Source organism: Pistacia vera, unplaced genomic scaffold, assembly GCF_008641045.1.
Source record: "Pistacia vera cultivar Batoury unplaced genomic scaffold, PisVer_v2 Contig123, whole genome shotgun sequence".
Lineage (NCBI taxonomy): Eukaryota > Viridiplantae > Streptophyta > Magnoliopsida > Sapindales > Anacardiaceae > Pistacia > Pistacia vera.
The window spans coordinates 114,263-128,612 of NW_022195282.1; the positions used below are offsets into that span (position 1 = coordinate 114,263).

The 14,350-nt window shown below is 34.2% G+C and overlaps 2 protein-coding genes across 2 annotated transcripts; one reads left to right on the top strand and one right to left on the bottom strand.

Annotated features, from left to right (window-relative positions):
- Positions 1-1,885: 1,885 nt before the first annotated feature.
- On the top strand, positions 1,886-9,091 carry LOC116116385 (protease Do-like 2, chloroplastic). Its single transcript, XM_031402467.1, has 21 exons — positions 1,886-2,077; positions 2,187-2,315; positions 2,395-2,445; positions 2,646-2,719; positions 2,929-2,992; positions 3,522-3,566; positions 4,022-4,129; positions 4,455-4,532; positions 4,686-4,752; positions 4,949-5,007; positions 5,405-5,504; positions 5,717-5,796; positions 6,081-6,137; positions 6,693-6,796; positions 7,315-7,402; positions 7,516-7,601; positions 7,723-7,747; positions 7,855-7,926; positions 8,157-8,207; positions 8,297-8,357; positions 8,429-9,091. The coding sequence occupies exons 1-21, from the start codon at positions 1,886-1,888 to the stop codon at positions 8,671-8,673; spliced, it is 1,836 nt and encodes a 611-aa protein (XP_031258327.1). The 3' UTR covers positions 8,674-9,091.
- Positions 9,092-9,546: 455 nt separating this feature from the next.
- LOC116116879 (probable indole-3-pyruvate monooxygenase YUCCA10) lies at positions 9,547-11,555 on the bottom strand. Its single transcript, XM_031402923.1, has 4 exons — positions 10,893-11,555; positions 10,564-10,797; positions 9,886-10,008; positions 9,547-9,803 (listed from the first exon to the last, which is right to left on the bottom strand). Exons 1-4 carry the CDS (start codon positions 11,502-11,504, stop codon positions 9,639-9,641), a joined length of 1,134 nt encoding a protein of 377 aa, XP_031258783.1. The 5' UTR covers positions 11,505-11,555; the 3' UTR covers positions 9,547-9,638.
- Positions 11,556-14,350: the final 2,795 nt, after the last annotated feature.

The window sequence follows — 14,350 nt, forward strand, 5'->3', positions numbered from 1 at the left end:
GCCTTTCCTATTTACTCTGTGGTCTTCTCCGCCTATTTTTGCTTTCTTTATATTAACTATTTGGAGTGAAACAAAATGTCACCCAACTCCAAAGTTCAAGTTTGTTTTATTTTGAGTTAATTGAATTGATTATGATTATGAGGGAAGTTTGCTGGGTTTTAATTACTCATATTTGTCATCTTTTAATAAATTTAAAGAGGAATCTGAAATAAAAGAAACTGTCCTCTCAATTCACTCATTAATTAGAGTTGGTTGATGCATGGTGTGTTCGTCCATAAGACAGGTGATTATTGGCTCTAACTACAACTGTTATATACATGTTGAATGTTTATTTGTTTAACATAAAGACATTGTCAGCATGCTCTACATTTGGAATTAATATCCATTCATAATTATTATCTCTATAATATATTAATAATTTTCTTTAATATTCATTTAAAATATTGCCGAATTTTACCTATATGAATTAATTAAGTAAATAAGTCAAAACACACTTAAAATAGCAAGACTGTTTAAGTAATTTTTATCATTGAATTCATTTGATTTCTTAAATTGGTAAATAATAAATATTAATTTATTCTGAGAACATATATTAAAATGGTTGAGAGAAAAGATTTACATAATATTAATTAATTTAACATCCTATTCTCTATTTGAAAAGAAGAATGTCGGATAATACCAAAAGAATGATAAGATTAGGTAATTGGCTGTTAAACTGCTAATTAATCAGAGAAGGGAAAAGAAGCCAATGGATCGATGCAGCTGACAATATCAAATTGATTGATCATAAACAGTCGACGAGGAAATTCAATCCAAGTTTTAATTAATGATGTAAACTCCGTGCAGAGAGAAAAGTACAAAACAAATAGCCTGGAGCAATTAATCAGTGAAAACGACACGTATTTGAAACATGGCAGGGCCAATTAATTTAAAAGGCAGCTCATCTCTGCCGTTCAACCTAAATATAACACTAATAAGCCAACTGAATGGTCTGGTAATAGTAAATTACCAGAATTACTATGAATCTGACAAGGTTAACGCCGTCAGACCGTCTTACAACAAATAGGTGAAGATGAGCTCGAGAGAAAGAGAGAGACAGTCCATAAGGTGACACGTGATCATGGCTTCCTTAACACGTGTCCATTGAAGGTGTTGAGATGGAAGCGTTACGTTTGTTTAGTTTTGGCATATAGTAGTATGATTGTGGGAAGCATGCATGTAAGGTTAATACTGTAATAATAATCCACGGGTTTTGTTGGCGATTTAATGATTCTTTAATTTGTTTCCTTATGTTCTTGCACCCAAAGCGTTACCAAGTATTGTTTATCGTTTTCTTCGCGCAAACATAAGATTTGAAGTAATCAGAGTATTGAATCTTAAACAATTCAAGGGAGAATATTTAGAGACTTAATCTACAGGATCCAAACATCTTTAGCTTTTGAATTACTGTAAATAGTGCAGATGACATGTGAGCACTGAATATGATAATAAGGCACTTCAAGAATCAAGACCCGCAATTATATGATTTTTTAGGAGAAATTTGCAACTTGGTGATTGACAAAACGAGATTCATCTGAAACGAAGCCGTTCTCTTCAGAATATGGGCCACAATTCTAAGCCCGCACGTTGATCTAAAAATCCAAAAAGAAGTGGGCTAAAGTTCGGTTCTGATGAAAATCAAAAAACAAGTGGGCTTAAGTTTCGGAGGCACCCCATTGGTCAAAAATAAAAGGACAGAGGCGCCAAAACGGAGCGACCTAATCCAATTTCTTCATTAATAAGGCAGATGGATAAGGAAAGAACTGCCTAAGCCTACTGAGTCCTGCACTTCAGCTCCTGTAAACAAAAATATCACTTAGTAGCCTGGCCTCTCCTCCATATCAATATGGCCATGGCAATAGCAGTCGCCAATTCCTGCTTCTCTGCGCTCAATTCTACTGTTAAATACCGTTGCATTTCCTCCCAACGCCGTAACCCCACGTCACAGTCCCTCGCTTCCCTCACTCCCCATCCCGCCAATCAAAACAAAAAAAATTTTAAAAAATCACCATCCACTTCTAAAATCACCACCTCTGATGTAATCTCTAATTCTTACAATTTCATTTCATTTCATTTTGTTTGTCTTTAATTTTTGGGTTTTTTTTTTTTTATTATTTTAATTCAGTGAGTTCGTTTCCGTTTCGCAGTGGAAATTTCCCGGAAGATCGATTGATGGCCGAGTAGACGTTGGACGTTCTCAATCTACTGCTTTTAAATCTTTTGGCGCGCAAAGGAAAGACAGAAAGGAGCTTCAGCTTGATTCGAAGGAGCAGCCGGTACTCTTTTCAAAATTTTAAGTATAATTAATCATTTGAAAACTCTCTGTTATTAATTATTGACGTAGTATATTCTCAGGTTGAACCAGGGAATCTTCAAGATGCAGCTTTTCTTAATGCTGTTGTGAAGGTAAATATTTTTTTCTTTCTCTTTTACGTGTTCGCATTGTAGTTTTTAATCAGTGGATTTTCTTGTAATTCGGTTTAACATAAAGAGAGGTCAATGTAATTTTTCCTTCTCTTTACTGGGTTCACACTTAATGGATCAATCATGTTTTTGTTTGCTTCCACTTGTCAATGTTTTTCATTATTTATTTTTAATTTCTCAAGGTTTATTGCACCCATACTGCTCCTGATTACTCCCTTCCATGGCAAAAGCAAAGGCAATATACAAGTACTGGAAGGCAAGTTTTCAAATCTTAATCTGTTTATTGTTCAAGATCAAAATAAATGTTGAAAGAAAATTCAAGAAAAAAGATAGAGATTGAAGAAGTTCAGTTGGTTCTTTCTAGCTCTTTATTAAACATACTGGCTTATCGCACCCATTATTTTCTAACGTAATGTAGTTGGTGATACAAGCTTACTTTTATCTTTTGAATCATGTTTTTTCCAGTGCTTTTATGATTGGAGATGGTAAACTTTTGACAAATGCACACTGTGTTGAACATTATACACAGGTAATCTACTCAGTTGCCTACCTTTTGACGGATATTTAATATATTAAATGATGTCTGTTGTCTGAACTTCTCTAACTGTACTACATGCCACTGATTTGGAATCACCATTACCTTCAAGAAAAAAAACCTTTAGCTGGAGTTTATTCTCTAGTGAAATTACTACAGTATGCATCAGTTAAATGATTCCATAAAGCCCGGTCTCCTATTTCTTACCGTAGGATGCATTAATTTGCAGTATTGTCCTATAATGTGTCAGAAACCTGTTTTAAAAAGTGATTTTAGGTTTTTTGTTGCTTACTTTGGTTGCCACTATTTTTTCTTTAGTGTGAGGAATTGCCCTATGCTGCAGTTGCAATTTTTTGAAAATAAACTCTAACTTTGTAACTACTGCATACAAGGTCTTGACTGTACGAGTGTCTCTCAGACCTATTAACCTTGTATATGAGTTTGTCAAGTATTCATGTAGATTATCAAGTCCATTTGTTTAATTGATTACTGTTTCTTATTGTTGTTGTTGTAATTATTGCAGGTTAAAGTGAAGAGAAGGGGAGATGATACCAAATATGTGGCTAAGGTATATATCCAATAGAAAGACAAACTACTTTTTTGTCATGTTCCCAAGTTTTTCAAAATTTGTAATGGGATTCACGATATTCTGCCGTTTTTCTTAATATCTTTAGATAATCTCTGTGCTATGGTTGCTTGTTCTCAATGAAATTTGTGGTTTTAGTGGTTTGACTTAGTTTTTTTTTTTTTTTTTTAAAAAAAAATTATATCAATGGAAGTACTTCTTAATTGCTTCACTTCTGTCATATATATGCTATTATGAGGTATTTAGATGTGCTTGGGGATGGGACCTCATTACTTGTGTTTTGTGTCACACATTGACAAACTAAATTGGAGATTATTTTGATGAGGTTACCAGTTTAATTGTAGACATGGCTTAAGGTTTTCAGTTCAAATTTTATTAATTCTTATTCAACCATAATTAGAGTTGCCACTTACTTTCCTTTTAGTGATTCAACCCAGGTTTTAGCCAGAGGTGTTGATTGTGATATAGCTTTGCTTTCAGTAGAAAGTGAGGAATTTTGGAAGGATGCTAAACCACTGCAGTTGGGACAATTGCCTCGTCTTCAGGTTTAAATTATCACCTTCCTTTGTGTAATTCTGTCATTGTGTTTTATTATGTTTATGGACTTTTTCTCTTTGTGCTATCATGATGCTCCCTACTTCATCATAGACAACGGAGTAATATGTTTGATGTAATGCTAGAAGTTATACTTGACCACTGTTCCAGATCTGATGTTGAAAAGGATGCTGATCTAGAATTTGTTTATCTTCAAATTATTCATAGCTATTACGATATGCTGTGTTTTAAAATCAGAAATTCCTCATTCATGTGCTGTAAACATCTCTTGGAAAGACTTTTGAACTCCTTCTGTGTTGCTTTCTTTGTGATCAGGATCCAGTAACTGTTGTAGGATATCCCCTCGGAGGAGATACCATTTCAGTGACTAAGGGTGTTGTATCACGTATAGAGGTATGATTGATTGGCCCCATCAATGTGAAATTATATGATGGTTAGTCCATTTTTGTTCTGCCCTTGCATCTTTGATTCCATTAGCTATTTCTTTGACCCAGCATGTTGTTAAACAATTAACGGTGTTTAATTTCTCTAATGTTAATTCTTCAGGTCACATCATACGCTCATGGGTCATCCGATTTGTTGGGCATTCAAATTGATGCGGCAATAAATCCTGGTCAGTAGAAATTTGTATATTTGAACCTCTTTTTGGTAGCTGACAAACTTTCTTCATGGAACCGGCTTGTTTTTATCTGCCTTATCACTACTCTTTCAAACATCACCACCCCCCTTCTTCTCCTCCTCTTTTTCTTTTGTTAAGGCATTATTCTATATCATTGTGATAGCCACTGCTTATACTTGCTAGATTTTAGGTAATAGCGGTGGTCCTGCATTCAATGATCAGGGCGAGTGCATTGGGGTGGCATTTCAGGTAGATTTCTGGCCCACTGTAACAGAAAATGTGCATCTAGTACATTCTACTATCTATTGTATTGAATGTATATATATTGCTGTGTCAATCCAGTTCACTGCTTCAATCCAGTCCACTTTAGCACAACAAGGTTTACCTAGCTGAAATTTCCTGGTGTATGAAAAAATATGTGAATAATTTTCTTCTTATTTATTCTTATTGTATATTATTTATTACATTAGCTTCCTTCTTCATATTGAAGCATGGTTTTTAATTCCACCAATCTTCTTGTTTTTTACTGCTCATGATACTCTTTATCTTTTGCTCTTGCTTCTGCAAAGATCACACTTTGTTACATGCATTTCTTTTTTATCCCAAATTGTTTGTCTACCATGTGTTTACAAGACACTTCCTTTAGGTTTACAGATCTGAAGAGGTTGAAAATATTGGATATGTGATTCCAACTACAGTTGTATCTCATTTTTTGAATGACTATGAGAGGAATAGGAAATACACTGGTGAGTTTCTCTTCTTGCCTTAAATTTGTGCAATTCACTGTCTGGATACCTGAATCTGTCAGCAAAATTTCTGCTTACCATCACTTTTTTGAATTAAATCATAATTTAGTCATTGGCACTTCAACTCTCTGTTGTGTTTCATACCTTGTAATCGAGCTTGAGGATGGCAATTCATTGAATCTCTAAAAGTATTTGACAACTTTGATTTCTAGGTTTCCCTTGCCTTGGTGTACTGCTGCAGAAGTTGGAAAATCCAGCACTACGTGCATGCCTAAAAGTACAGTCTAATGAGGTATGTCTTATTGAGGTGTCCTTTTGTAACCCTGTCTTAATAAAAAATCTGTTTCATACTTTTCTAAAAATTTCATCTGCTACAAATATTACTATAAACTTCTCAGCAATTTTTTTTTCTTGTTTGTTTTTTGGGTGTGTGTATGTGTGCACACGTGTGTTGATTATGTTCTCTGTGCTGTGTTTTCTGAACTGCACAAATCATCTTTAAAATGTCTTGTGTCCCTTTATCTACTGAATAGTCAGCTATCTTAGGTATTCCCTCATAAATTATCTCTCATGCAGGGTGTGCTAGTAAGGAGAGTTGAACCCACTTCTGATGCAAATACTGTATTGAAGGAGGTATGCTGGCTATTTGTAGCTTCAGGAGCTGCTGTACTTAAATTTCATTCTTTCTTTTTAAAAAATCATGAGAGTTTGGATCATTTTTAGATGTTAAAGGGCTCTCAAATGGCTAAATATATAGTTGGTTTAGTGTCCATCTCGTTTATTTTGAACACATGTAAAGCTGTTATGGAAAAGGTAATAGAACTAAAGTAGTAAGCTGTCATATGGAAGAGAAGGTAAGTTAAATAAGAAAAACTGGCCTTCAACTGGGCAACTTCAATTTGTGATGCACTGGTCCATGTTGGAGATGAACCTTGTATTTCGTCACATTTGGTAAGCTTGTATATATTTAATACATTTGAGTATTCCTGTGACCCATTTGAGATACTTTTTCCATTATCATTATTATTATTTTGGTGGGTTGGGGTTGGCATGGTGAGGTGGAGTGGGAGTATAATGTGAATTTAAGAAGGAAAACCTAAGATTTGAGTGCTTCTGCTATGAGCTTTTTCATAGAATTTTGAGTCTTTTATATGTTAAAAAATTTGATAATACTTTTTCTTTTCGCAGGGGGACGTGATTGTAAGTTTTGACGATGTTCGTGTAGGTTGTGAAGGAACAGTGCCCTTCCGTTCAAATGAGCGCATTGCATTCCGCTACCTCATTAGTCAAAAGTAAAGGCTCTTATCTTCCAAGAATTTTCATCTAAAAACTGCATTTGATTTTCTTGCAATTTAGGTTGTACAAAAATGTTATGCATTCTAACTATACCGGTACCTGTAATGGTGTACGTCTGGGATGCTGACTTCACTTTATAACCTAGCCTGCCCCACCATTTTTCCCTTAAGGATATCTCTTCAAGGTTGATTGTTTCTATGGGATTGTAAAGACATTAACTTTAGTAATTAACATCAAGTCAATAAAATCAGTGCTGCTAAGGAGGTATTTTGTATGCCTTGTGGCTAGCATCAGTAGTCATATTCAGGCTATGTATAATCCCTTCTTAATTGGCATTTTTCTTTCACGATTGGCGCTGCTTATGAATGATCACCATACTTTCTAATTACTATTGCTCTAGACTATAGTCATGACATGCATGTTTATGCTTTCACCACGGTTTCTATCCTTCTGTATCTGTTATATGTAGGGCTAATTTGTAGTGGCCGTTATTTCTAATGACACTGCTGTACAGATTTGCTGGTGATGTAGGAGAAGTTGGTATTATTAGAGGCGGGATTTTCATGAAAGTTCAAGTTGTCTTAAATCCACGAGTGCATTTGGTATGACGCTAACTTGGCATGATCCCAAATGATGTGGAAGTGATATCTGTCAGTTTCATTTGCTTTCTATGGAGATTCTAATTATGTTGAATTTCTCATGCGCTGACCTCAAGGTTCCCTACCATATTGATGGAGGCCAGCCTTCTTATCTAATCATCGCTGGTTTGGTGTTTACCCCACTGTCAGAACCCCTGATAGAGTATGACATGTTTGATTCCTCAAACTTAGCTGTATACAATTCTACATATAACTTTTTTACTGTGAGAATATTAATATTAATACTAATTATTATATATTTTCATTCTCCTCTATATTGACAGGGAGGAATGCGAAGACACCATAGGGGTAAGTTGTGAATTACAGAGGAAAACCTTTTAAGTACAGTATTCATTCTAAATTAACATGCGACTAGATGGTTTAAAATTTAATTAGTTGGTCTTTCTTCTGATTAGCTGAAACTGCTAGCAAAGGCTCGGTACTCTTTAGCGAGGTTCAAAGGGGAACAAATTGTGATCCTATCACAGGTAAGCTTCACGCTTTTCCACCAAACGCTATTCATGGAATATTGAAATTTTGACTCTACTTTAGCTGGAATCTTTCATTCTACTTAAATTTTAGTCGCTTGCGCTTTGGTAATAGTGTTATGTTTTCTTCTCATTCATGTGCCATTGCTTTAACAGACTGTTTTAATCTGAATGTTATTTTGTCGGATTGGTATGAAAGTTTCTCTTTGCATTGTGCTTTTCATTGGCAGGTCTTAGCAAATGAAGTAAACATTGGATACGAGGATATGAGCAATCAGCAGGTGAGTCTATTGCTACTAACAAACTTAACTAGCCACTGCAGATTTGACATAGTCTAATTTTTATTTTATTTTTTCTCTCTGAAATGTAGGTTTTGAAGTTCAATGGAACAAGAATAAAAAACATTCACCACCTAGCCCACCTTGTTGATTGTAAGTTGGAACATTTTTTAACTATTTCTTGTTTCTAATTCTATTCTCATGGTTGCTGTGTTGTTGGCCAGCATGCAAGGACAAGTATCTAGTTTTTGAGTTCGAAGAAAATTACGTTGCTGTATTGGAGAGAGAAGCAGCTACTGCTGCTTCGTCATGTATTCTCAGAGATTATGGAATTCCATCTCAGAGATCTTCTGATCTGTTGGAGCCATATGTGGATTTGCATGGAGACAACCAGGCACTGGAGCAGGAATTTGGCGACAGCCCAGTTTCAAATCTAGAAATTGGTTTTGATGGAATCCTTTGGGCATAATTATTATATTTTGAGATGCCACTCCAAAATATTTCACTTCAGCCATACGCGGGGAAGCATGGTGAGAGCTGTAGAGCTTGCAAACCACCTTAAATTGCAATGCCAGGGCTTCTGATTCTTTTACGGTCATAAAATGGGTTTTTTTTTTTTTTACTATCACATGCTTATATATTTTTTTCAATCTTTCTGAGGTCAGATTTTTTTAATTTCTGGCTAGCAATTTTCCACACCTATTCTTTTTATTAGTGAGAGCATAATTGTGTGCAGGGTCACTGAATTATCTGTGAAAGCATTTGATGTAATGATGTGCGATTATGAAATTGCTAAATTATTCATATTGTAATCCAGTTGGGATTAATGTAAATCCAGATTTCTGTTAAATCTTTAGTCAATTATTTAGGGAGTTTTCTGACAATTCTGTTGGGTTTAGCATTGCAGAGAACATGGGATTTGTTTAAGAGATTAATGCAGGAGGCAGGTTTCATGGTGCCTCAAAAAGCAGGTACACTGCTTTGGGAAATTGCGAAGCCCAAGTCATGGTGTTTGTTGTTCGCTTTCTAAGCTTGAGTTTGAACTTGAGGTGAGAAGTTGGAAGGTGGGATCTACCTAGAATTTAGAATACGAAGACTAGTAGTTAGTTGTTATATCAATAACCCTTTTTTGTTTTTATGTAACCATTAACCAGTAAGAAAGTCGCTGCAGTTTTACGCATTAGTTTTAACTTTTAATTAGAATAGAAATCCAATTATTTAGCACATTTTTATTAAGTGAACAGCAATCACCGAGTTCGGAAAATCTCTACCATTTCAGCGAAGCTACTGGCGAAACAGAATATCTTTCAACCATTTTTGTAAAAGGCAGAATAATTTATAATTACACAAATGTCTGATTTTTATTTCAATAACTTTAAATATTTGTATAACAAATGAGATGTTCACACAATACTAAGTAAGTTTGAGAGATTTTCACAGAAGTGACTTAATTTCATTAGCTATGTTTTGGGCATCCGCGGAAGCTCCATACAGTCCTCTCCTTGACAATCCAACGCAGAATAGACCATTCTTTCCTTTCCAATGGTTTGGGAAATTGGGTTTTGGAAGTCCGTCATCGTTCAATAGATGCTCATCCCCCTGCTCAACAATATTACAATATTAGCTTTTTATATTAAGAATAATATAGAACAAGTGGGTAAATATTCACTTTGGTTTTTACCTTAAGCCATGTATTTGTTGATCTCTTGAAGCCGGTACAAAGTACAATAGTGTCAAAAGGATGTGACTTTCCATTCTGAAATATCACCTCATTGCCTCTAATGTTTTCTATTGCCGGCAAGACCTGCGCATATGTACAATGTTTTTGTTTACTTAGAACAACAGGATAAGTCTGGTGGTCCTGGATCTCTACAAAATATCTTGTAATCACATGTCTCTAACCTATGGTGTATATAGGAAGGGGGCTGTTAACGACTGTGATCAAAAGATGGGTACTGAGTTGGAATGATTACACCGCGTCACTATTTTTGTAAAATTTCTCGTAAACAACACCTTTTGGCTTTTTCTCCTCAAAATCCTGGGATCCCTACACTTGCTATTTAATTACAAGTTTAACGCACACGGAGTGTCATAACCAATAAATAACGTCAATTTATGTAACAAAGATTCTTCAATAACTTGTGATCAAGTTATCAAAAACTAAGAGCTAGTGTTTAACGTCTGGAAATGACACCACGTAAACCAATAAATTAATTTGAGGAAGATATTATGAATTTTCCAGTGTCGTTCTCATCACCAACTGGGTCAGGTCCCTTCGCTTAACCAGAAAGCAAACTCTATCCACTATTCAGACACCAAATTACTCCTACAAAAAAATAATTATAACTGGATCACTTACTTGAATCTCCCCAGATTTGATCTTCTTACAGGTACCGATATCAAAAACTGGATACTTTCCGTATGCAACTTTCATGAAAAATGGACCCTCCTTAGGCCGATTTATGCCATACTTGCTCAGGTCTCCATAAACTAGCTTGCTAAGCAACACCATGATTGAGTCCACCACGCCATAAGGTATATACTTCAACATAACCAAACCCAAGTATACCATCTCTCTTGTCAATACGTGAACCTGCGTACGTTATTCAAGTATATATTATTATGTTATATCATATTTACTAATTAATTAAAATGACATAAACAAGAGATGGATCTATGTTAAATTACCGGACTACGAACAACTATGGAAGTTTTGGCACCATGGTTAGCTAGGTCTAGTGCAATTTCCATGCCAGAATTACCAGACCCAACAACTAAAACACTCTTATCACCATATGCCTTGCCGTTTTTATAGCTAGTTGAGTGAACAACTTCTCCAGTGAAAGTATCCATTCCTTCAATATTTGGTGTAAAAGGGTCCGTTGTTTCTCCACTTGCCACTACTAAAAACCTCCCAGAATACTCTTCAATCTCACCAGAAACTGTATTTCTAGCTTTAACAGTCCATTTCTGGCTTTCTTGACTGTAGGTTGCAAAGTCAACAGATCTTTTATACAAAGGTCTAATGTTAAAATGAGAAACATAGTCATCTAAGTATTGTAGGAATAGGTTTTTAGGTATGAAATTTGGATAAGAAGCCGGGAATGGCAAGTGAGGAAGTTGACAGAATTGTTTAGCCAAATGAAGATGAAGACGATCATAGGCATATTTCTTCCAAAGAGAAGCGTAACAATCTTCTCTTTCAAGAATCATGTAGGGTATTGAAAGCTGGTTAAGGCAGGCTGCGGTGGCCAAGCCGGAGGGGCCAGACCCCACTATTATGACGGATTGCTCTTGCATTGTATATAGTTTGGTTTTCTGATGAGATGCTTCTTCTGGCTTTCTTTTGCACAGAAACAGAGGACAACGGGGTTCCAAAATGGAATGGCTCAATTTATACATACATATAGGATGAGATCTTTTTCCATTTAATAATTCAGTTGACAAAATAATTTCGAAATGGCCCCCAAGGACCCAATACTTTTTACAGAGAGTCTGAATGTACAAATACAATTGAATTGGGTCCACATTTACTTTAAGCTTTGACAAATGACGTGTGAAAATACTCTTCTGGAGCTGGGACAAAAGGCGAGGCCTTCCTGGAATTATTACTTTTTTTAATTTTCTAATTCTATTATAGGATACACATTGTACACCTTGATTAAAAAATTCCGATGTTGGTGGTTAAACCGTATTCGAAAACTGATCCTTAATTTTTTCATCAATATAACATTTTTCAACTCTTCATATCCTTAACAAGTTTTCTAGGTTTACACGTTATGATCTTCCATGAGATATGCAAATGATGTAGAAGCATCCAACCCCTTCGCCTTCGAAATAAAAAATGAAATGGGTTAGATGATTAGTTTTGAATAATCCATTTTATAATCTTGATTCTTGAATTTCATGTATAATCTAATATTTATAGTAGTAAAATATTAATAATCCAACCAAATCCATAAACCGATTCATGTGAATGAAGAAGGAATAAAAAGACCTAAAAAGTGAGTAATCTTATCTTCTCTGAGAAGTTGAAACTTTAACTAACATTCCTCTTAATTCAAAAGCAGCATAAGGGTTTTCAGATTGATCCTAGGTTCTAGTGTTCTCATATAACCATTTCTGCAAGCCCCAATATATATATAAATGAGAACATCAAATTTACTTGACGTGCAAACAAGGTTAATTTATGTATATCAAATCTTTTCAACGATCATTTTGTCTGCTGGGCTGGAGAGACATAGCTTTTCATGCCATGCCGACGATGCCGTCACTGGAGGTGGAGACTAATTGATTAACAAAACTTGGCAAATCGTGCTACGTAAACTGTCATATCATGTGTCCAAATGCTTGTTGGACACTCTGAATAAAAACAAATACATTTTTATTTGTCCACTTGCTCAATTCTATTCAATGCAATTTCTATTTTTATATTTAGACTATTACCATGGCATTCAGCCCTAGTCAATGCTCATCTTGAAATACTATTGATTTTTGGCTGCTTCATTCTAAGTTGGGAAATTTCAAACCTCAAGAATCAACGCCCAAGGAAAGCGTTATGAATAGAAAAGTGTGAATTATGAATCGAGGTTTTGGAATAATTATCTTTAAATGGCGGAATGATACTATAGAAATTCTTGTATGTATTATTCAAAAGGTTTTAAATTTAACTCATTTCGTAAGTGTTAATAAGAATGGCCACTGGAGCTCTTACCCGATCAGTAGTTCCAGAGTCTCATAAAATTAATTGAAGTATACATAAACTAGTACAGACACCCTATAGCCAATAAAACAAAAAGTTTTATTAAATAAGTTAGTTATAAACATATTACTTGATAAAACAATATACATTATAACTTCTCTATAGTGTCATAATATTGGGACTAATTAAATTTATTACTATAAAAAAGTTATAATTTAATAGAGGTGTAGTTATAAGAATTATTGTTTTGATTTCTTATTTTATAATTCATGTTTTAGTAGTATTAGGATTTCAATTAATTGTTTTAGTAGCATTAAGATAGTGCGGAAATGAAAATCAAAGAGTCATTGTAAAATTGAGTGATCAGATCCGATAATTTCACTACACTAATTAGATAGATATTAACGTCTTCCTTAATCATCCAAATGAGCAACAGATCGTGTATATTTTAACTGAAGAAAAAATTATTATTGAAATTATACAAGAAGAGGAAGAAGATAATCTTGAGGATGATAGTATGAAAATACAAAAATTTCATGCCAAGAAGCTCTAAACATGCTTGAGAGTTGGAAATATTTTGACTATAACAAGAAGGTGTCCATGCTAACGGCTTATTACGTACCCGCAAGATAAAAGATATTATAATAATTCTAAAACATAAATCATTGTCTCAAACAACTTTAGATACATGTTTTATTTCATCTTAAACCTTTAATGTAATATATCATATATTTTTTACAATATACATATAATTACAATTATGTAGAGACAAGTTCCTTAAGACGAGACCTAGAAAAATTATAACTTATTACAATGTGAAATTTATTTTTATTTATAACTGGCCCAAGTTGAGACCATAATTTTTTATGACTGCATAAAGGTTATTCCTATATAGAGTATCACTATAGAGATGTTTTACTTTATCAATAAATTACTATATGATCATCTTAACGCATATGTATTAAGAAATTTATAATAGTAAATTGTTAATGATAATTTCTTATCTTTTTATAAAAATAAATTGACATTTTTTACTTATTATATAATAAATAGTTCTAATTAATAGATTTCTTTTATCTTCTTTAAATGATAAAAAAATATAATGTTAACTAACTATTTGAAGTTTCTCAATATGAGTGTCATACAACTTTGTAGATACATAGGTGTAAGGTCACTCTATATCTATTGAATAATATTATGTGTTGATACAGAAATCTGCACCGACCAGAGAATTCTGATTGATCCTATCGGAACTGGAATGGATGTGCGCGTGATTACAGATAACTATCAATGGATGAATAATAAATGCAATAAAGTAAATGGCAGAGAGATTTTTAAAGTGATTCGACAAGTTAGAACTTGAGCCTACGTCCACTGTTATCTTATTGTTTTTTAGAGCTTACAAATAACAATATAATTCCTAGGAAAATTTGCTTAGAACAAT